Genomic DNA, 19563 nt, shown 5'->3' with positions numbered 1-19563 from the left:
TCTCTCTTTCGTTCCTCTTGAATACCCCCCCTCTCGAGCATCACATTGGTACCTGCATGAATCCCCCCTGAGCACCCCATTGGTTCCGGCATGAACAGTAGGCTGATACTCCCTTCCATGGACCCAAGATACATAGGTAAGGTTCTACATTGCAATATGACTGTCAATACGCACAATAGGTCTATAGTGAGGGGATTTCCCATAGTTCAAGTTCCCTATTATGAGCTACGATGCTAATATTTGTGTAAACCCTTCAGAATTGTAATATGTGGATGTCACTGAGTAGACTGATACCCACATTTCATGGATCCAAGATCCATACCTAAGGCTGCACATTGCAATATGCATTTTCAATGCATAGTAGACTGACTTATGAGCTGAATGTGACTCATTTCACAACAGTTTCAAAGTCCCACAATAAGTGCTATGAAGCTAATATTTGAGAAAACTCTTCACAGTTGTGTTCTGTAGGCTGATACTTAATTTCCTGGGTGCACAATCTCTAGCTTAGTCTGTACAGTCAAATATCTATGTTCAGTAGACTGTATGGTGAGCTGATTTCCCCCAGCTAAAGTTCTCTAGTAAGAGCTAAGACGCTAATATGTGTAAACTCTACGTGGATGTCAGTGGGCAGGCTGATACCCCATTTCATGGGTGCACAATCTTTAGCGTAGACTGTACAGTCCAATATGTACGTTCAATGCATATAATAGGCTGAATGCTTAATGCTGCTGACTTCACACTTGTTTTCAGAGTCCCACAATAAGAACTAAGACGCTAATATTTGTGTTAACGAGTGTTTCCCACTAGTGCTTTCTGTCTGCTATACAGCAGGTTACACACTCATTTTCAGCCGTGAGGCCTATTTTTTTTCACTTTAATTAATTAGGCTACTTTTCAATTCGCAAGTCAGAGATAAAGTTAGCCAAGCCCTCTCCCACTCGAACAGGGATTGGCAACTCCAGTCCTTAGGGCCCCAGCTAACACACCAGAATCCAATCCCTGCGCTAGAATGAACAATATGCATCTCCTAGTGATCTATTGACAGGACAGGCGCCTGTCAGTCACAAAGTTAACGATCACAGGGAAACTGTCTGTCCCGCCTCCCGGTACCTGTGTGTGTGTTATGTAGGCTGTGGTTGCAGTAGAGAGGAAGAAAAAGCGAAGTTAATTTTAACAGTGACCAAGTAAGTTACTATGGCTATTTGATCATAATGTAGACCTAACAGAGTGGTATACCATCGAAAACGATGGAGAAAATGCATAACATTTTAATAACATGGAAATAGCTGTTCTATCATTCAGCCTACAGTAGCAGCCAATGTGTGGAGTTCAATGTAGGCCTATATTCCATTAGACTTTGGGGGGGGGAAACATGCAGGGCTTGACATTAACCTGTTTATCCACTTGTCCTTCAAACAAGGAGGTTGTCACACCCTGATCTGTTTCACCTGTCTGTGATTGTTTCCACCCCCGTCCAGGTGTCAGCTATCTTCAAATCAAATCAAATGTTATTTGTCACATACACATGGTTATCAGATGTTAATGCGACTGTAGTGAAATGCTTGTGCTTCTAGTTCCGACAATGCAGTAATAATCGAGTAATCTAACCTAACATTTCCCCATTATCCCATGTGTATTTATACCCGTGTTCTCTGTTTGTTGCCAATTCGTCTTGTTTGTTCAAGTCAACCAGCTTTTTGTGTCTCAGCTCCTTCTTTTTCCAGTCTCTCTTTTCTCGCCCTCCTGGTTTCGACCCTTGCCTGTCCCAACTCCGAGCCCGCCTGCCTGACCACGCTGCCTGCCCCTGACCCTGCCGACCTCTACCTTTCCCCCCCTCTGGATTACCGACCTCTGCCTGAGCCTGCCTGCCGCCCGGTACTGTTGCCCCACCTCTGGTTTACTGACCCCTGCCTGTCTATTGCCTGCCCCTGTTGGAACATTAAACTATTGTTTATTCAACGTGGTCTGCATCTGGGTCTTACCTTCAAACCTGATAGAGGTGACTGGAAAAAAAGTGTATGTTGCAAGAAACCACTTTACATAATAAAAAGCGTTATTATTCCCATACCATTATTGCAGAGAATCAGACAAATTATGCTACCCTCTGCCTATTGGCTACTTAGCCTATTCAAGCCCATCTCAAAATACAACACTGGCCCTTTAAGAAAAACTTTTACCTGACTTGCTTTTCAACAATGTCTAGAAATGTACACATTTTGTGCTCTTGTAGGAAGCAATCACTCCCTCATTGCTGACTACACACGGTCTAATAACTCACTAACTAGCAAAGGATATGAACAACATGTGCACACTGGGCGACATGCAGCTCTTTGATCTCAAAACAAGCGCATCTGCTCATGATCACAGCTGTAAACACAGTCCTGTTCAAAGTAAATGTCACAGATCCATATATAGAAATGATATATTTGCATATAGGGCTCCCGAGTGGCGCAGTGATCTACGGCACTTCATCTCAGTGCTAGAGTTGTCACTACAGACCCTGATTTTATTCCAGGCTGTATCACAACCGGCCATGATAGGGAGTCCCATAGGGCGGCGCACAATTGGCCCAGCGTCGTTCGGGTTTGGCCTGGGTAGGCCATCATTGTAAATAAGAATTTGTTCTTAACTGACGAGCCTAGTGTTTTAGCTGGAACTTCTGGTTCTTCTTTGTTAAGGTTTTATGGCTTCCTGGCGGCCATGTTGGAAGACCACCACATTAAATATTCTGACAACAGCCGAGGAGCTACCCCAACTGCATGATAACAGTGACTAAAACTAGTTGATTCATCACCACGGTCATTTTCTGTGGTGTATTTGGCTGCTCTAACAACGCAGGAAAGAAAACAGGAAAAAATATACATTTACAGATGTCCCACAATCATGAAACACCATTGGTGACACCAATGAGATAAGACTCAAGAACGGTCAGAAAAGCTAAGAAACCTTTTTGCCCGTCAAGACCTGAACCCAGACAGCTGTCAATACAGGGTTTGCCACGTTTATTTCATCACTGGTAAGTCAAGTCTGATCAATTCCAAGTTTAATTTAACCGTTATGCTAACCAGGTGTTAAACACCTACCCTAAATTAGCCAAAATGAGCTAGCTAGCTTGATAGCTTGTAGTCTAGCTATTAGCATGTGTCACCTGAGTTTCAAGTTTCGGGGAAGAATGTGGCCTTTGATTAACCTTTCATGCAATTCTACTACACTTTATATGGCATTAGCAGATTCTTTTTAAATACGATGTTTGTACAGGCCTACTCTTCTGACACTGACAACAGATAAATAAAAGCGACCTTGTCTTGAAAGCAACCATGTGCTCTAGGCCGAACAGGGGTCCTGACTAAAAGGGATCCAGCTTTTGTCAAATGCTTTTTGACAAAAGCAGCTTTTGTCAAATTTTGCATTTGAGCTAACCTAACTAACCCTTAACTTAATTCTCCTATCCTGCTGTTTACATTTTCCTAATCTGCTATGAAATGTCAAACATTATGTTCATTTTACAAAAGCTGGATCCCTTCTAGCCGTGACCATGAAAAGGGGAGACACAAATTGTACAATATGATGTCTACATACAGTAGCCTGGTGGATGGATATTATTGTCCCAAAAAAACTCCAGTGGTTATCATACATTCATATGATAACTCAATTATACTTTTTGAGAACTCTATGCATAAGAGGGAAAATGTAAGGACATGACATTATACGACAAATGCCTCAATGGGATAGGACAACTTGATGTGTTGACTATTGGTTGTTCCTGCCCAACAATATATTTAATATTTATATGACAATAAAACACCTGAATTAATTAATTAACAACCAAGGACTTCAAAGCCCTGATGATATAGGTAACCTGAAGAAGTGATATTCTAACATCAGGTGTGCTTCTCATTTCAAGACACCCATGTCCCACTGTGAAGATGAGTAATGCTGCAACAGCATCAGTTTCTACTTATCTGTTCTTTTACAGATATGAAAGGAGACATCCCTCAGTTATATGAGATGGTTGTCATATGCTGTACTTTGGACAATCTGAATGGTTCTGTTGTGCCATTTAAGTAGAGATTACCTTCACCTTGGTGTCAAGACAAAAGTGCCCCCTTAAACTGTATGAATATATACAATGTAATTTGGAACTTGTAAAATACTGTACTTTAATAATATGCTACATTGTTGTATGGGTGAAATGAAATGTTGTCATCTCTGCTTTGCCTAGCCCCATTGAATAAAAAGTATTTCTTATAGCCCAACTATTGTCTTTCTTTTACACGTTTTACACATTTGGCATAGACAATGTCATTGTTGTGGTAGTCTTGGTAGTAGTAGTTGTATGTTTTAAGCTAAGAATCATCCCATTATCTCCTCTTTCCAGACATTTCACCACCTAAATTACAAGGGTTGGATTTGTACTGAACAATTTAGTTGCAGCACAAGTAATGTACAAAATATATTATAATGATTAGCTTCATACATTGTCGACTGGTATTGTATTTAAATTGAACATATAGCTGACAAATGTAAACAATGTGTGAGTAAAGCTATTCTCTGCTTCAGATGCACAATATCAAGGGGTAGAGCTGTTACGGTGACTATATTACTGCCACACTGGCAGTCACGAGTCATGAAGGCAGTCAAATTCCATGTGACTGTTTAGTCATGGTAAATTAGGCCTCTCCAAGCTCTGATGCTGCTGATGGTCATTAGTAGCCTACCAAACTTGCTAACTGCCTGGTACTCAGCACTCTATTGTCCCTCTAATCACCCTGACATCATTGCAAATGTGATCAAAAATCGAATCAAACACTTCATGAGAGCCCATGAGCTCATGTTGCTCAACATTTCTCTAGGCTTTGCAATTGTGTGAGAAAACAGACCGATTGCCTTGATTAAAAAGAAGAGGATTCCATCAGCTTACTATAGGCTAGGCCTCTCCCTAATGTCAATATGCCTTGTCCATTGCTGTTTTGGTTAGTCATTATTGTCTTATTTCACTGTAGAGCCTCCAGCCCTGCTCAATATGCCTTAGCTAGCCCTTTTGTTCCACCTCCCACACATGCAGTGACCTCACCTGGTTTAAATGGTGTCTCTAGAGACAACCTCTCTCATTGTCACTCAATGCCTAGGTTTACCTCCACTGTATTCACATCCTACCATACCTTTGTCTGTACATTATGCCTTGAATCTATTCTTCCGCAACAAGAAACCTGCTTTTTTTACTCTCTGTTCCGAATGCACTAGATGACCAGTTCTTGTAGCCTTTAGCCGTACCTTTATCCTACTCCTCCTCTGTTCCTCTGGTGATGTAGAGGTTAATCCAGGCCCTGCAGTGCCTAGCTCCACTTCCATTTCCCAGGCGCTCTCATTTGTTGACTTCTGTAACCGTAAAAGCCTTGGTTTCATGCATGTTAACTTCTTATGGCTGCAGTGGCAGTATTGAGTAGCTTGGATGAAAAGATGCCCAGAGGTGCCCAGAGTAAACTGCCTGCTCCTCAGTCCCAGTTGCTAATATATGCATATTATTATTAGTATTGGATAGAAAACACTCTGAAGTTTCTAAAACTGTTTGAATGATGTCTGTGAGTATAACAGAACTCCTATGGCAGGCAAAAACCTGAGAAAAAAATCCAACCAGGAAGTGGGAAATCTGAGGTTTGTATGTTTTCAACTCATCGCCTATCGAATACACAGTGGGATATGGGTCAGTTTGCACTTCCTACGGCTTCCACTAGATGTCAACAGTCGTTAGAACTTTGTCTGATGCTTCTACTGTGAAGTGGGGCCGAAGGAGTGAGGAATGAGTAAGGTCTGCCATGAGCTGACCATGCTCGGACCATGCGCTTTCACATGAGAGGGAGCTCTGTTCCATCGCACTTCTGAAAACAATGGAATTCTCCAGTTGGAACATTATTGAAGATTTATGTTAAAAACATACTAAAGATTGATTCAATACATCGTTTGACATGTTTCTAATGACTGTTACGGAACTTTTTGACAATTCGTTTGCTTTTAGTGAACGCGCTTCGTGACTTTGGATTTGTTTACCAAACACGCTAACAAAAGTAGCTATTTGCACATAAATGATGGACATTACTGAACAAAACAAACATTTCTTGTGGAAGTGTGAGTCCTGGGAGTGCATTCCGACGAAGATCAGCAAAGGTAAGTGAAGATTTATAATGCTATTTATGACTTTTGTTGACTCCACAATTTGGCGGGTAACTGTATGGCTTCCTTTTGTGGCTGAACGCTGTTCTCAGATTATTGAATATTGTTTTTTTGCCGTAAAGCTTTTTTGAAATCTGACACAGCGGTTGCATTAAGAACAAGTTTATCTTTAATTCTATGTAAAACATGTATCTTTCATCAAAGTTTATGATGAGTATTTCTGTTATTTGATGTGGCTCTCTGCAATTTCTACGGATATTTTGGAGGCATTTCTGAACATGTCGCTAATATAAACAGAGGTTTTTGGATATAAATATGAACTTTATCGAACAAAACATATATGTATTGTGTAACATGAAGTCCAAAATCGGGACCATCTCTGATAGCTATAGGACCACAGTGACTGTCACAAATTTGAGGTTTTAATGACCTAGTAAATTCGATGACTTGGAGGTGAAATATATCAAATGTATTCAGGAAGAGCTCGGCCTGCATGAAGCCCCATGCCGAGTCTGAGTCACCCGGGTCTCAAAAGGAAAAGGCTCGAGCCCAGTGTGTTGACTGGGTACAGTATGACGCAAGACCCCACACTGCTTTGGTGTGCTCTGCCAGCAGTTGTTTGCCAAGTGTGCTAAGCTGAATCCTGCAATACCTGCTGAAAAATAACATTACTCCAATTTGTATAACTGTAATGGTTCTAGTGTCTTACACGCAATGGTAGCAAAGCCCACAAACACTTTGCACACGTTTATATAGATTTGTTTGTATTTTTTGAGTAGATAAATGGTCAGAGACAGGGGTGTGAAGGTGAACGGAAAGGCACTGGCGCGACAAACTACCCTTGCTGACTCTGCCTGGCCGGTTCCCCTCTCTCCACTGGGATTCTCTGCCTCTAACCCTATTACGGGGGCTGAGTCACTGGCTTACTGGTGCTCTTCTATGCCATCCCTAGGAAGGGTGTGTCACTTGAGTGGGTTGAGTCTCTGACGTGATCTTCCTGTCTGGGTTGGGGCCCCCCTTGGGTTCGTGCCGTGGGGGAGATCTTCGTGGGCTATACTCGGCCTTGTCTCAGGGTAGTAAGTTGATGGTTGAAGATATCCCTCTAGTGGTGTGGGGGCTGTGCTTTGGCAAAGTGGGTGGGGTTATATCCTGCCTGGTTGGCCCTGTCCGGGACTATTGTCGGGCGGGGCCACAGTGTCTCCCGACCCCTCCTGTCTCAGCCTCCAGTAATAATGCTGCAATAGTTTGTGTCAGGGGGCTAGGGTCTCCTTTATTATCCGGTGTCCTTTGTGAATTTAAGTATGCTCCCTCTAATTCTCTCTCTTTCTCTTCTCTCGGAGGACCTGAGCCCTAGGACCATGCCTCAGGACTACCTGGCCTGATGACTCCTGGATTGTAGGAATGCTGAAAGTAAAAGAAAGCATGTACCAAAAACATCCAGTTTTACTCGGGGTTAGTTGTAACATTTTCTCACAAGTTTTTACAACTAACCCTTGCAGCCATTACCTAGCTTCACTTTTAGATAAATGTTAACATTCTGGTTATAAACCTGATATACAATACCAGTCAAAAGTTTGGACACGCCTACTCATTCAAGGGTTTTTCTTAATGTTTTACTATTTTCTACATTGTAGAATAATAGTGAAGACATCAAAACTATGAAATAACACATATGGAATCATATAGTAAACAAACAAGTTTTAAACGAATCAAAATATATTTTACATTCTTCAAAGTAACCACCCTTTGTCTTGATAAGAGCTTTGCACACAGCTTTGAACCCATGTTTTTTTTTTATTGTCTTTTACCAGATCTAATGTGTTATATTCTACAACATTAACTTCACATTTCCACAAACTTCAAAGAGTTTCCTTTCAAATGGTATCAAGAATATGCATATCCTTGCTTCAGGTCCGGAGCTACAGGATCCTTTCGAGTTTTCTTTATAAATAAATGACATACTGCAATTCACAAAGATAATTGAAAACATGTTGAAATTCTTTCACTAATTTAACTGATGTGGTTCTATGACGTCTTAACAGGAATGGACCCAGAACTTAAATGAGCATCTGTTGTTTATTTTAGAGACCTATGTTCCATTTGAATAAGTGCCCATCACACAATTTGTTTTGTAACCTTAAATTCATTTCTTCAAGATAATTTGGGCAATATTTTCTTTTTAATAAAATACAATTTTAAAAACAAACAATTGTGGCAATTCATGTCTTCCAGTACAATACTTTAATCTCAAGAGAAGACAGGTTAAATGTTAAAAAAAGTTTTGATATTCTCTTACTTAGAAAATAGTCCTGAACATATAAGCCTAGACCAGCGTTTCCCAAACTCAGGACTCCAAGGAGTGCACATTTCGTTTTTTTGCTGTAACACTATACAGCTGATTCAGATTATCAAAGTAAAGTACTAAGTGTATTAAGTGTTTTGTAAGGATGGTAAAATAATACTCCACAAAAAGTGCTCATTTTCTATGTTACTTAGTCAAGAAAAACATTGCATTTGATGTGGATGTTTTGGGTCTTTCTTTTGGGTATTTGGGATGAACTGAAAGCACGTATATCCAACCAACAGGACATTAAAAACTGTAATATCTTATGTTTCACCGAGTCGTGGCTGAACGACGACATTAAGAGCATACAGTTGGCTGGTTATACACTCTATCGGCAGGATAGAACAGCAGCCTCTGGTAAGACACGGGTTGGGGGCCTATGCATATATGTAAACAACAGCTGGTGCACTATCTAAGGAAGTCTCAAGGTTTTGCTCGCCTGAGGTAGATTATCTCATGATAAGCTGTAGACCACACTATCTACCTAGAGAGTGTCAGGACCCGGTGCGAGAAACAGTCACTAAATCGGCAGAACCCAGAAGATGAGGCAGACACAGCAGTACTAGAGATGGTGGTTTAATAAAAAATAGATAACTTCCAAAATACAAAGAAAATCCACAAAGTGGTAAAAACAGCAAGGGAAAAAACAAACCTAAAAGACTAATCCAAAATACAAAAGAACAAAACCAGAGAACCTCTGGAAAATCCAACAAGAGAAAAATATATGTTCACAACAAGGCTTGGGCTGGGGCTGGGGGCTGGGTGCTAACATACAAACACTGAGCAAGGAACTAAGGAACACACAGGGATTAAATACTAACAAGGGAACGACATACAGGTGCAAACAATAATAGAGCAAGGGAAAAACAAAGGTACAAAAAAGGTGCAATGGGGACATCTAGTGACAAAAAACCAGAACAGTCCTGGCCAAAACCTGACAGAGAGTTTATCTGTATTTTTCATAGCTGTCTACATACCACCACAGATCAATGCTGGCACTAAAACCGCACTCAATGAGCTGTATACCGCCATAAACAAACAGGAAAACGCTCATCCAGAAGCGGCACTCATAGCGTCCGGGGACTTTAATGCAGGGAAACTTAAATCAGTTTTACCTCATGTCTATCAGCATGTGCAATCAGAGGAAAAACAATCAAGACCACCTTTACTCAACACACAGAGACACATACAAAGCTCTCCCTCGCCTTCGATTTGGCAATTCTGACCATAATTCTATCCTCCTGTTTCCTGCTTACAAGCAATTAAAGCTGGAACACCAGTGACTCTGTCTATAAAAAAACTGGTCAGATGAAGCAGATGCTAAACTACAGCTCTGTTTTGCTAGCACAGACTGGAAAATGTTCCGGGATTCTTCCAATGGCATTGAGGAGTACACCACATCAGTCACTGGCTTTATCAATAAGTGCATTGAGGAAGTTGTCCCCTCAGTGACTGTACGTACATATCCCAACCAGAGGCCATGGCTTACAGGCAACATTCGCACTGAGCTAAAGGCTAGAGCTGCCACTTTCAAGGAGCGGGACTCTAACCCAGAAGCTTATAAGCAATCACGCCATGCCCTCCGATGAACCATCAAACAGGCAAGCATCAATACAGGACTAAGATCAAATCGCACTACACCGGCTCCAACGCTCGTCGGATGTGACCGGGCTTGCAAACTATTACAGACTACGAAGAGAAGCACAGTCGAGAGCTGCCCTGTGACACGAGCCTACCAGACAAGCTAAATATCTTCTATGCTCGCTTTGAGGCAAGTAACACTGAAACATGCATGAGAGCATCAGCTGTTCCGGACGACTGTGTGATCACGCTCTCCGCAGCCGATGTGAGTAAGACCTTTAAACAGGTCAACATTCACAATGCCGCAGGACCAGACAAAATACCAGGACGTGTACTTTGCGCATGCGCTGACCAACTGGTAAGTGTCTTCACTGACATTTTCAACCTCTCCCTGTCTGAGTCTGTAATACCAACATGTTTCAAGCAGACCACCATAGTCCCTGTGCCAAAGAACACTAAGGTAACCTACCTAAATGACTACCGACCCATAGCACTCACGTCTGTAGCCATGAAATGTTTTGAAAGGCTGGTAGTGGCTCACATCAACACCATTATCCCAGAAACCCTAGACCCATTTCAATTTGCATACCGCACCAACAGATCCACAGATGATACAATCTCTATTGCACTCCACACTGCCCTTTCACACCTGGACAAAAGGAACACCTATGTGAGAATGCTGTTCATTGATTACAGCTTAGCGTTCAACACCATATTGCCCTCAAAGCTCATCACTAAGCTAAGGACCCTGGGACTAAACACCTCCCTCTGCAACTAGATCCTGGACTTCCTGACGGGGGACCCCCAGGTGGTAAGGGTAGGTAACAACACATCCTCCATGCTGATCATCAACACAGGGGCCCCTCGGAGGTTCGTGCTCAGTCCCCTTCTGTACTCCCTGTTCACTCATGACTGCACGGCCAGGCACGATTCCAACACCATTATTAAGTTAGCTGATGACACAACAGCGGTAGGCCTGATCAACGACAATGACGAGACAGCCTATAGGGTGGAGGTCAGAGACCTGACAGTGTAGTGCAAGGACACCAACCTCTCCCTCAACGTGATCAAGACAAAGGAGATGATTGTGGACTACAGGAAAAGGAGGACCAAGCACGCCCTCATTCTCATCGACGAGCTGTAGTGTAGCAGGTTGAGAGCTTCAAGTTCCTTGGCGTCCACATCACCAACAAACTAACATGGTCCAAGCACACCAAGACAGTCGTGAAGAGTGCTCGATAAAACCTATTCCCCCTCAGGAGACTGAAAAGTTTTGGCATGGGTCCTCAGATCCTCAAAATGTTTTACAGCTGCACCATCGAGAGCATCCTGACGGGTTGCAACACTGCCTGGTATGGTAACTGCTTTGCCTCCTACCGGAAAGGAAGTACAGAGAGTAGTGCGTATGGCCCAGTACATCACCGAGGCCAAGCTTCTTGCCATCCAGGACCTCTATACCAGGCGGTGTCAGAGGAATGCCTTAAAAGTTGTCAAAGACTCCAGCCATCCTAGTCGTAGACTGTTCTCTCTGCTACCGCACGGCAAGCGGTAGCGGAGCGCCAAGTCTAGGTCCAAGAGGCTTCTAAACAGCTTCTACCCCCAAGCCATAAGACTCCTGAACAGCTAATCAAATGGCTACCCAGACTATTTGCAGTTTTCCTCTTCTACGCTGCTGCTACTCTTCGTTGTTATCTATGCATTGTCACTTTAATAACTCTACCTATATGTACCTATTACTTCAATTACCTGGACACCAGTGCACTCTTACATTTGTTGGGGCTATTTTCTTAAAACTGCATTGATGGTTAAGGGCTTGTAGGTAAGCATTTCACTGTTGTATTTGGCGCATGTATTTGGCGCATGTATTTGGCGCATTTGGCGCACAAATAAGATATGATTTGATTTACACAAATATTAGCGTCTTAGCTCTTATTTTGGGAATCTAAAAACCAGTGCGAAATTAACCACTTTAAGCATTCAGCCTATTTTATGTATTTAACATACATATTGGACTTTACAGCCTAAACTATGAAATAGGGTATAAAGTATCAGCCTACTTGGTGACACCCACAGAACCACTATTTTTGCACAAAAATGAATTCTCACACAAGTTTTCGAATACCAATGTCCATTCCGATATTCTAATATTCCTATAACGTATTCTATCAGCAGATGTTTCTGCATTAAAGCATACCGTAAGACAGTGTTACAACATATCCTTCAGACGGTATTCATGCCCCTTGACTTATTCCATATTTTTTTGCATTACAGCCTGAATTCAAAATAGATTATACATTTAAAAATCACATGTACACATAATACCCCATTATGACAAAGTGAAAACAGGTTTTTAGAAATGTTATGCACATTTATTGAAAACGAAATACAGATATATCTAATTTACATAAGTATTCACATCCCTGAGTAAATACATGTTAGAATCACATTTGGCAGAGTTTACAATTCTGGGTCTTCCTGGGTAAGTCTCTAAGAGATTTACAAACCTGCATTGTACTATATTTTTCAAGTTGGTTGTTGATAATTGCTAGACAGGCATTTTCAAGCAGATTGAGGTCAAAACAGTAACTCGGCCACTCCGGTACATTCACTGTCTTCTTGGTAAACAACTCCAGTGTAGATTTGGACTTGTGTTTTAGGTTATTGACCAGCTGAAAGGTGAATTCATCTCCCAGTGTCTGGTGGAAAGCAGACTGAACCAGGTTTTCCTCTAGGATTTGCTTGTGCTTAGCTCCATTCCTTATATTTTTCATCCTGAAAAACTCCTCAGTCCTTAACGATTACAAGCGTACCCATAACATGATGCAGCAACCACTATGCTTGAAAATATGGAGAGTGGAACTCAGTAATGTGTTGTATTGAATTTGCCCCAAACCTAACACTTTGTATTTAGGACAATTGATTTGCTTTGCCACATTTTATGCAGTATTATTTTAGTGCCTTGTTGCAAACAGGATGCATGTTTTGGAATATTTGTATTTTGTACAGGCTTCCTTCTTTTCACTCTGTCAATTAGGTTAATATTGTGGAGTAACTACCATGTTGTTGATCCATTCTCAGTTTTCTCCTATCACAGCCATTAAACTTTGTAACTGTTTTAAAGTCACCATTGGCATCATGGTGAAATCCCTGCGTGGTTTCCTTCCTCTCCGGCAACTGAGTTAGGAAGGACTCCTGTATCTTTGTAGTGACTGGGTGTTTTGATACACCATCCAAAGTGTAATTAATAACTTCACCATGCTCAAAGGGATATTCAAGGTATACTTTTTTATTCATACTCTTCTACCACTAGGTGCCCTTCTTTGTGAGGCATTGGAACACCTCCCTGGTCTTTGTGGTTGAATCTGTCTTTGAAATTCACTGCTCGACTGAGGGAACTTACAGATAATTGTATGTGTGGGGTACAGAGATGAGGAAGTCATTCAGAAATCATGTTAAAAAACAATTATTGCACACAGAATGAGTCCATGCAACTTATGTGACTTGCTAATCACATTTTTGACTTTGTCAAAACAAAGTGGTTGAATACTTATTGACTCAAGACATTTCAGCTTTTCGTTGTTAATGAATTTGTAAAAAAAAAAGAAGAAAAACATAATTCCACTTTGACATTGTGGGCTATTGTGTGTAGGCCAGTGACACACATATTCAATTTAATCAATTTAAAATGCAGGCTGTAAATCAACAAAATGTGGAAAAATAAATACTTTCTGAAGGCACTGTATGTTCCCATTGCAAACAAGAAAGTAAACATACTTTTTCAGCCAGCATTATTATAGTCTCTATGACCAACATGTCTTATCTTTCAGTCAAACAGGCTATTCCAGACTACCATTTGTATGTGCCACCTGTTTTTAGTAAGGACAGGATACACACCCACACCGAGGGCAACAACAGTCACGTGCAGCTATAATATGCAGTAATGTAGCATAGGAAACAACAGTAAAATGCGGATATAATAAGCATTAATATGTAGCCTAGGAAACAACAGTAATATGCAGCTAAATGCTGTAAAATGTAGCCTAGGAAACAACCGTAAAATGCAGCTATAATATGCAGTAATATGTAGCCAATTTGTAAGTCGCTCTGGATAAGAGCGTCTGCTAAATGACTTAAATGTAAATGTAAATGTAGCCTAGGAAACAGCAATCGCATGCAGCTATAATACGCAGTAATATGTAGATTATGAAACAACTAATATGCCAACAGCTGGAGCCTAGGGAAAAACTGTCATATTCAGCTGTAGCCTAGGATACAAAAGTAATATGAAGCTGTAGGTTATAGATAAAGAGAATAACAAGATATAGGATTAACCTTTTATAGGAGGAGAATAACCTTACCTGATACCTCAAGCTTTATTGGTGGCATGGTTTGACTTAGAACACTGCTGCTGCTGTGTGAATAATTCAGTGTGTTGAATTCAGTTAGCTACAGTGGTCTACTGTCCTTTTTTAGAGAAAGCTTTTTTTGCTGGTTGCTCTCTACACTGCACGCTAGTGAGCTACACACTGTACTGGCAGTCAATATGGAGGCGGTGCATTATATAATCCTGGTATATAACCCATTGCTGAGGAACAATGGGACAGGGAGGGGTGGAGAGAGTGGAAAGTGAGCCAGCATCATTCAGGGAGGAGAATACAGGGACAGTTATAGAACAGTCCCTTTTCTGACCTTCACACCAGGGTCGGGGGTTCATTTCAATGTATAGAGGCAGAGAACCATTGTGATAGGTCCTGTTTCACTGTAGTACTTTTTTTGTTTACTTCCTGAATTGAATGAAATGACTGCTTCTCACAGGCAATTCTTGTAGTTTTAAGCATTTTTGGATTTTTTTTGCATGTTGTTTCCTAGGATGTGTAGTGCTTTTAGGCTTGAACTTGAACCTTTAGGCTAAGTCATCTTGCAGTGGGAAGTGATTATGACCACATTTGGGTTATTTGTACAGCTTACCTCACAGGGGCAAGGGTCAAATGAGTTTCATTGCTTTCATCCCACACACACACACACACCTCTACTATTAGTATTCAACTATTCTCTAATGGCACTATAATGAAAAATGCATAATAGTTCTCTGTATCTATACATCCACTGGACATTTAAACCAATATATTGTGTATTTTTTTAATCAACTGGAAGGATGCTGGCCTGTTCAAATTATGGATATCTGAAAAACATAAATACTTTTGTAATAAAATAAGAAAATGGACATAGAGAATAGACTGGTGGCAGTCAATGTGCTCTGGGGGTCTTCACTTTCCCCGGTTTAGTCAGTGGGTCAAACATATATGGCCGGACATATACTGTGTATGGGCTAAAGGCTACACGCAAAGACAGTGTAAACCTGTTACACGTTCAGATCATCTCTGATATACTAGCATACAACTCCCCCGTGTGGCTATTCAGATGATGGCTACACAGTGTAGTACAGTAGAACCTTGGGACATTTATTACTACTCCTTGAAAACCAATGCACAAATAAATAAAAATATTACTTAGAATTAAATAATGAAAAGAAAAATCCCTTATTAGGCTATACAGTCATTCTACACGGCCTTTGAATTCAGTTTTAGAAACACACTTTTGGTCAGTTTTTGTTTGAGGGTCATGCGGCGAGCTATGCATGCCTAGTTTGTTAATTTACCCTAGCAGATGCTCTTATATTCCCATGCCCTAATCACAGTCAACGCAAATCTATTTTTAACAACAATATCATGAAATAAAATTAACTTAAAAATGATACTTTCCCAAATTAACAAAAGTTGCAAATGCATATAGGCCTAACTGATGATATGCAGTTGCTGTGTTCTAAAAAACGAATGGCTTTTTCTCAAATTCATTGATGATCAGATACTTTTTAATTAAATGTTTATTTCACCTTTATTTAACCAGGTAGGCCAGTTGAGAACAAGTTCTCATTTACAACTGCGACCTGGCCAAGATAAAGCAAAGCAGTGTGACGAAAACAACAACACAGAGTTACACATAAACAAACGTACAGTCAATAACACAATAGAAAATGATATGTACAGTGTGTGCAAATGTAGAAGAGTAGGGAGGTAAGGCAATAAATAGGCCATGGAGGCAAAATTATTACCATTTAGCATTAACACTGGAGTGATAGATGTGCAGATGATGATGTGCAAGTATAGATACTAGGGTGCAAAAGAGCAAGAGGATAAGAAACAATATGGGGATGAGGTAGTTGGGTGTGGTATTTACAGATTGGCTGTGTACAGGTACAGTGATCGGTAAGCTGCACTGACATCTGATGCTTAAAGTTAGAGAGGGGGATATAAGTCTCCAGCTTCAGTGATTTTTGCAATTCGTTCCAGTCATTGGCAGCAGAGAACTGGAAGGAAAGACGGCCAAAGGAAGTGTTGGCTTTGGGGATGACCAGTGAAATATACCTGCTGGAGCATGTGCTACGGGTGGGTGTTGCTATGGTGACCAGTGAGCTGAGATAAGGCGTGGCTTTACCTAGCATAGACTTATAGATGACCTGGAGCCAATGGGTTTGGCAACGAATATGTGGTAAGCGCCAGCCAACGAGAGCATACAGGTTGCAGTGGTGGGTAGTATATGGGGCTTTGGTGACAAAACGGATGGCACTGTGATAGACTACATCCAGTTTGCTGAGTATAGTGTTGGAGGCTATTTTGTAAATGACATCGACGAAGTCAAGGATTGGTAGGATAGTCAGTTTTACGAGGGAATGTTTGGCAGCATGAGTGAAGGAGGCTTTGTTGTTAAATAGGAAGCCAATTCTAGATTTAATTTTGGATTGGAGATGCTTAATGTGAGTCTGGAAGACCAGTTTACAGTCTAACCAGATACCTAGGTATTTGTAGTTGTCCACATAAGTCAGAACCGTCCAGAGTAGTGATGCTAGTCGGGCGGGAGGGTGTGGGCAGCAATCGGTTGAAGAGCACGCATTTAGTTTTACTTGCATTTAAAAGCAGTTGGAGATGGATACAGAATGTTGTCGTCTGTGTAGAGGTGGATCAGAGAATCACCAGCAGCAAGAGCGACATCACTGATATATACAGAGAAAAGAGTCTGCCCGAGAATTGAACCCTGTGGCACCCCCATAGAGACTGCCAGAGGTCCAGACATCAGGACCTCCGATTTGACACACTGAACTCTATCTGAGAAGTAGTTGGTGAACCAGGCGAGGCAGTCATTTGAGAAACCAAGGCTATTGAGTCTGCCGATAAGAATGCGGTGATTGACAGAGTCGAGAGCCTTGGCCAGGTCGATGAAGACGGCTGCACAGTACTGTCTTTTTATCGATGGCGGTTATGATATCGTTTAGAACTTTGAGCGTGGCTGAGGTGCACCCATGACCAGCTCGGAAACCAGATTGCATAGTGGAGAAGGTACGGGGGGCTAGACCGCGGACCCATTACGCACGCAGGCAATGAGGCAATGATCGGGGTAGCGGTAGCCAGGTGGAAAGCATGGCCAGCCATAGAAAAATGCTTATTGAAATGATCGATTATCCAAGATTTATCGGTGGTGACAATGTTTCCTCAGTGCAGTGGGCAGCTGGGAGGAGGTGCTCTTATTCTCCATGGACTTTACAGTGTCCCAAAACTTTTTGGAATTAGTGCTACAGGATGCAAATTTCTGTTTGAAAAAGCTAGCCTTAGCTTTCCTAACTGACTGAGTACATTGGTTCCTGACTTCCCTGAAAAGTTGCATATCGCGGGGGTTATTCGATGCTAATGCAGAATGCCACAGGATGTTTTTGTGCTGGTCAAGGGCAGTCAAGTCTGGAGTGAACCAAGGGACCTGTTCTTAGATCAACATTTTTTGAATGGGGCATGCTTATTTAAGATGGTGAGGAAAGCACTTTTAAAGAATATTCAGGCATCCTCTACTGACGGAATGAGGTCAATACCCTTCCAGGATACCCGGGCCAGGTCGATTAAAAAGGCCTGCTCGCTGAAGTGTTTTAGGGAGCGTTTGACAGTGATGAGGGACGGTCGTTAGACCGCGGACCCATTACGCACGCAGGCAATGAGGCAATGATCGCTGAGATCCTGGTTGAAGACAGCAGAGGTGTAGTTAAGGGGCAGGTTGGTCAGGATGATATCTAAGAGGGTGCCCTTGGTTACGGATTTAGGGTTGTACCTGGTAGGTTCCTTGATAATTTGTGTGAGATTGAGGGCATCTAGCTTAGATTGTAGGATGGCCGGGGTGTTAAGCATGTCCCAGTTTAGGTCACCTAAAAGTACGAACTCTGAAGATAGATGGGGGGCAATCAATTAACATATAGTGTCCAGGGCACAGCTAGGGGCTGAAGGGGGTCTAAAACAAACGGCAATGTTGAGAGACTTGTTTCTGGAAAGGTGGATTTTTAAAAGTAGAAGCTCAAATTGTTTTGGCACAGACCTGAATAGTATGACAGACCTCTGCAGGCTATGTCTGCAGTAGATTGCAACTCCGACCACTTTGGTAGTTCTATCTTGTCTGAAAATGTTATAGTTAGGGATGTAAATTTCAGGATTTTTGGTGGCCTTCCTAAGCCATGATTCAGACACGGCTAGGACATCAGGGTTGTTGTAGTGTGCAAAAGCAGTGAATAAAACAAACAGGGAGGAGGCTTCTAATGTTAACATGCATGTAAAGTTTCAGAGATTGCGGTTGGAATCCGGAGATGTGGTAGAGAAAAGCAGTCCGATATGCTCTTGGTTGATATTGTGCTGTGCAGACTGGCAGGAAATGACCAGGCTGAGGCTGGCTGATGTTCGAGCTAACGGTGCTAGGGTTGCGTCACTTGAGTGGGTTGAGTCACTGACTTGATCTTCCTGTCCGGGTTAGCGCCCGGCCTTGGGTTGTGCCGTGGCGGAGATCTTTGTGGGCTATACTCGGCCTTGTCTCAGGATGGTAAGTTGGTGGTTGAAGATATCCCTCTAGTGGTGTGGGGGCTGTGCTTTGGCAAAGTGGGTGGGGTTATATCCTGCCTGTCTGGTGGTATCGTCGGACGGGGCCACAGTGTCTCCCGACCCCTCCTGTCTCAGCCTCCAGTATTTATGCTGCAATAGTTTGTGTCGGGAGCTAGGGTCAGTCTGCTCTATCTGGAGTATTTCTCCTGTCTTATCTGGTGCCCTGTGTGAATGTAAGTATGCTCTCTCTAATTCTCTCTTTCTTTCTTTCTTTCTCTCTCTCTCGGAGGACCTGAGCCCTAGGACCATGCCTCAGGACTACCTGGCCTGATGACTCCTTGCTGTGCCCAGTCCACCTGGCAGTGCTGCTGCTCCAGTTTCAACTGTTCTGCCTGCGGCTATGGAACCCTGACCTGTTCACCGGATGTGCTACCTGTCCCAGACCTGCTATTTTCAACTCTCTAGAGACAGCAGGAGCAGTAGATATACTCTGAATGATCGCCTATAAAAAGCCAACTGACATTTAATCCTGAGGTGCTGACCTGTTGCACCCTCGAC

The 19563-nt window shown here is 42.1% G+C and overlaps 1 protein-coding gene across 1 annotated transcript in view; it reads right to left on the bottom strand.

The window, feature by feature from the left end:
* Positions 1 to 16033, bottom strand: part of LOC139536843 (carotenoid-cleaving dioxygenase, mitochondrial-like) — a 94408-nt gene extending 78375 nt beyond the window's left edge. The window contains exon 1 of the mRNA XM_071337499.1: positions 14458 to 16033. Within this exon, the coding sequence (XP_071193600.1) occupies positions 14458 to 14485 (28 nt within the window). The 5' untranslated portion in view covers positions 14486 to 16033. The remainder of the gene's footprint in view (positions 1 to 14457) is intronic.
* Between the last annotated feature and the right edge of the window lie 3530 nt (positions 16034 to 19563).

Source organism: Salvelinus alpinus, chromosome 13 (assembly GCF_045679555.1).
Source record: "Salvelinus alpinus chromosome 13, SLU_Salpinus.1, whole genome shotgun sequence".
NCBI lineage: Eukaryota > Metazoa > Chordata > Actinopteri > Salmoniformes > Salmonidae > Salvelinus > Salvelinus alpinus.
The sequence above is the reverse complement of the archived record's forward strand: the minus strand, read 5'-3'. Positions and strand labels throughout refer to the sequence as shown.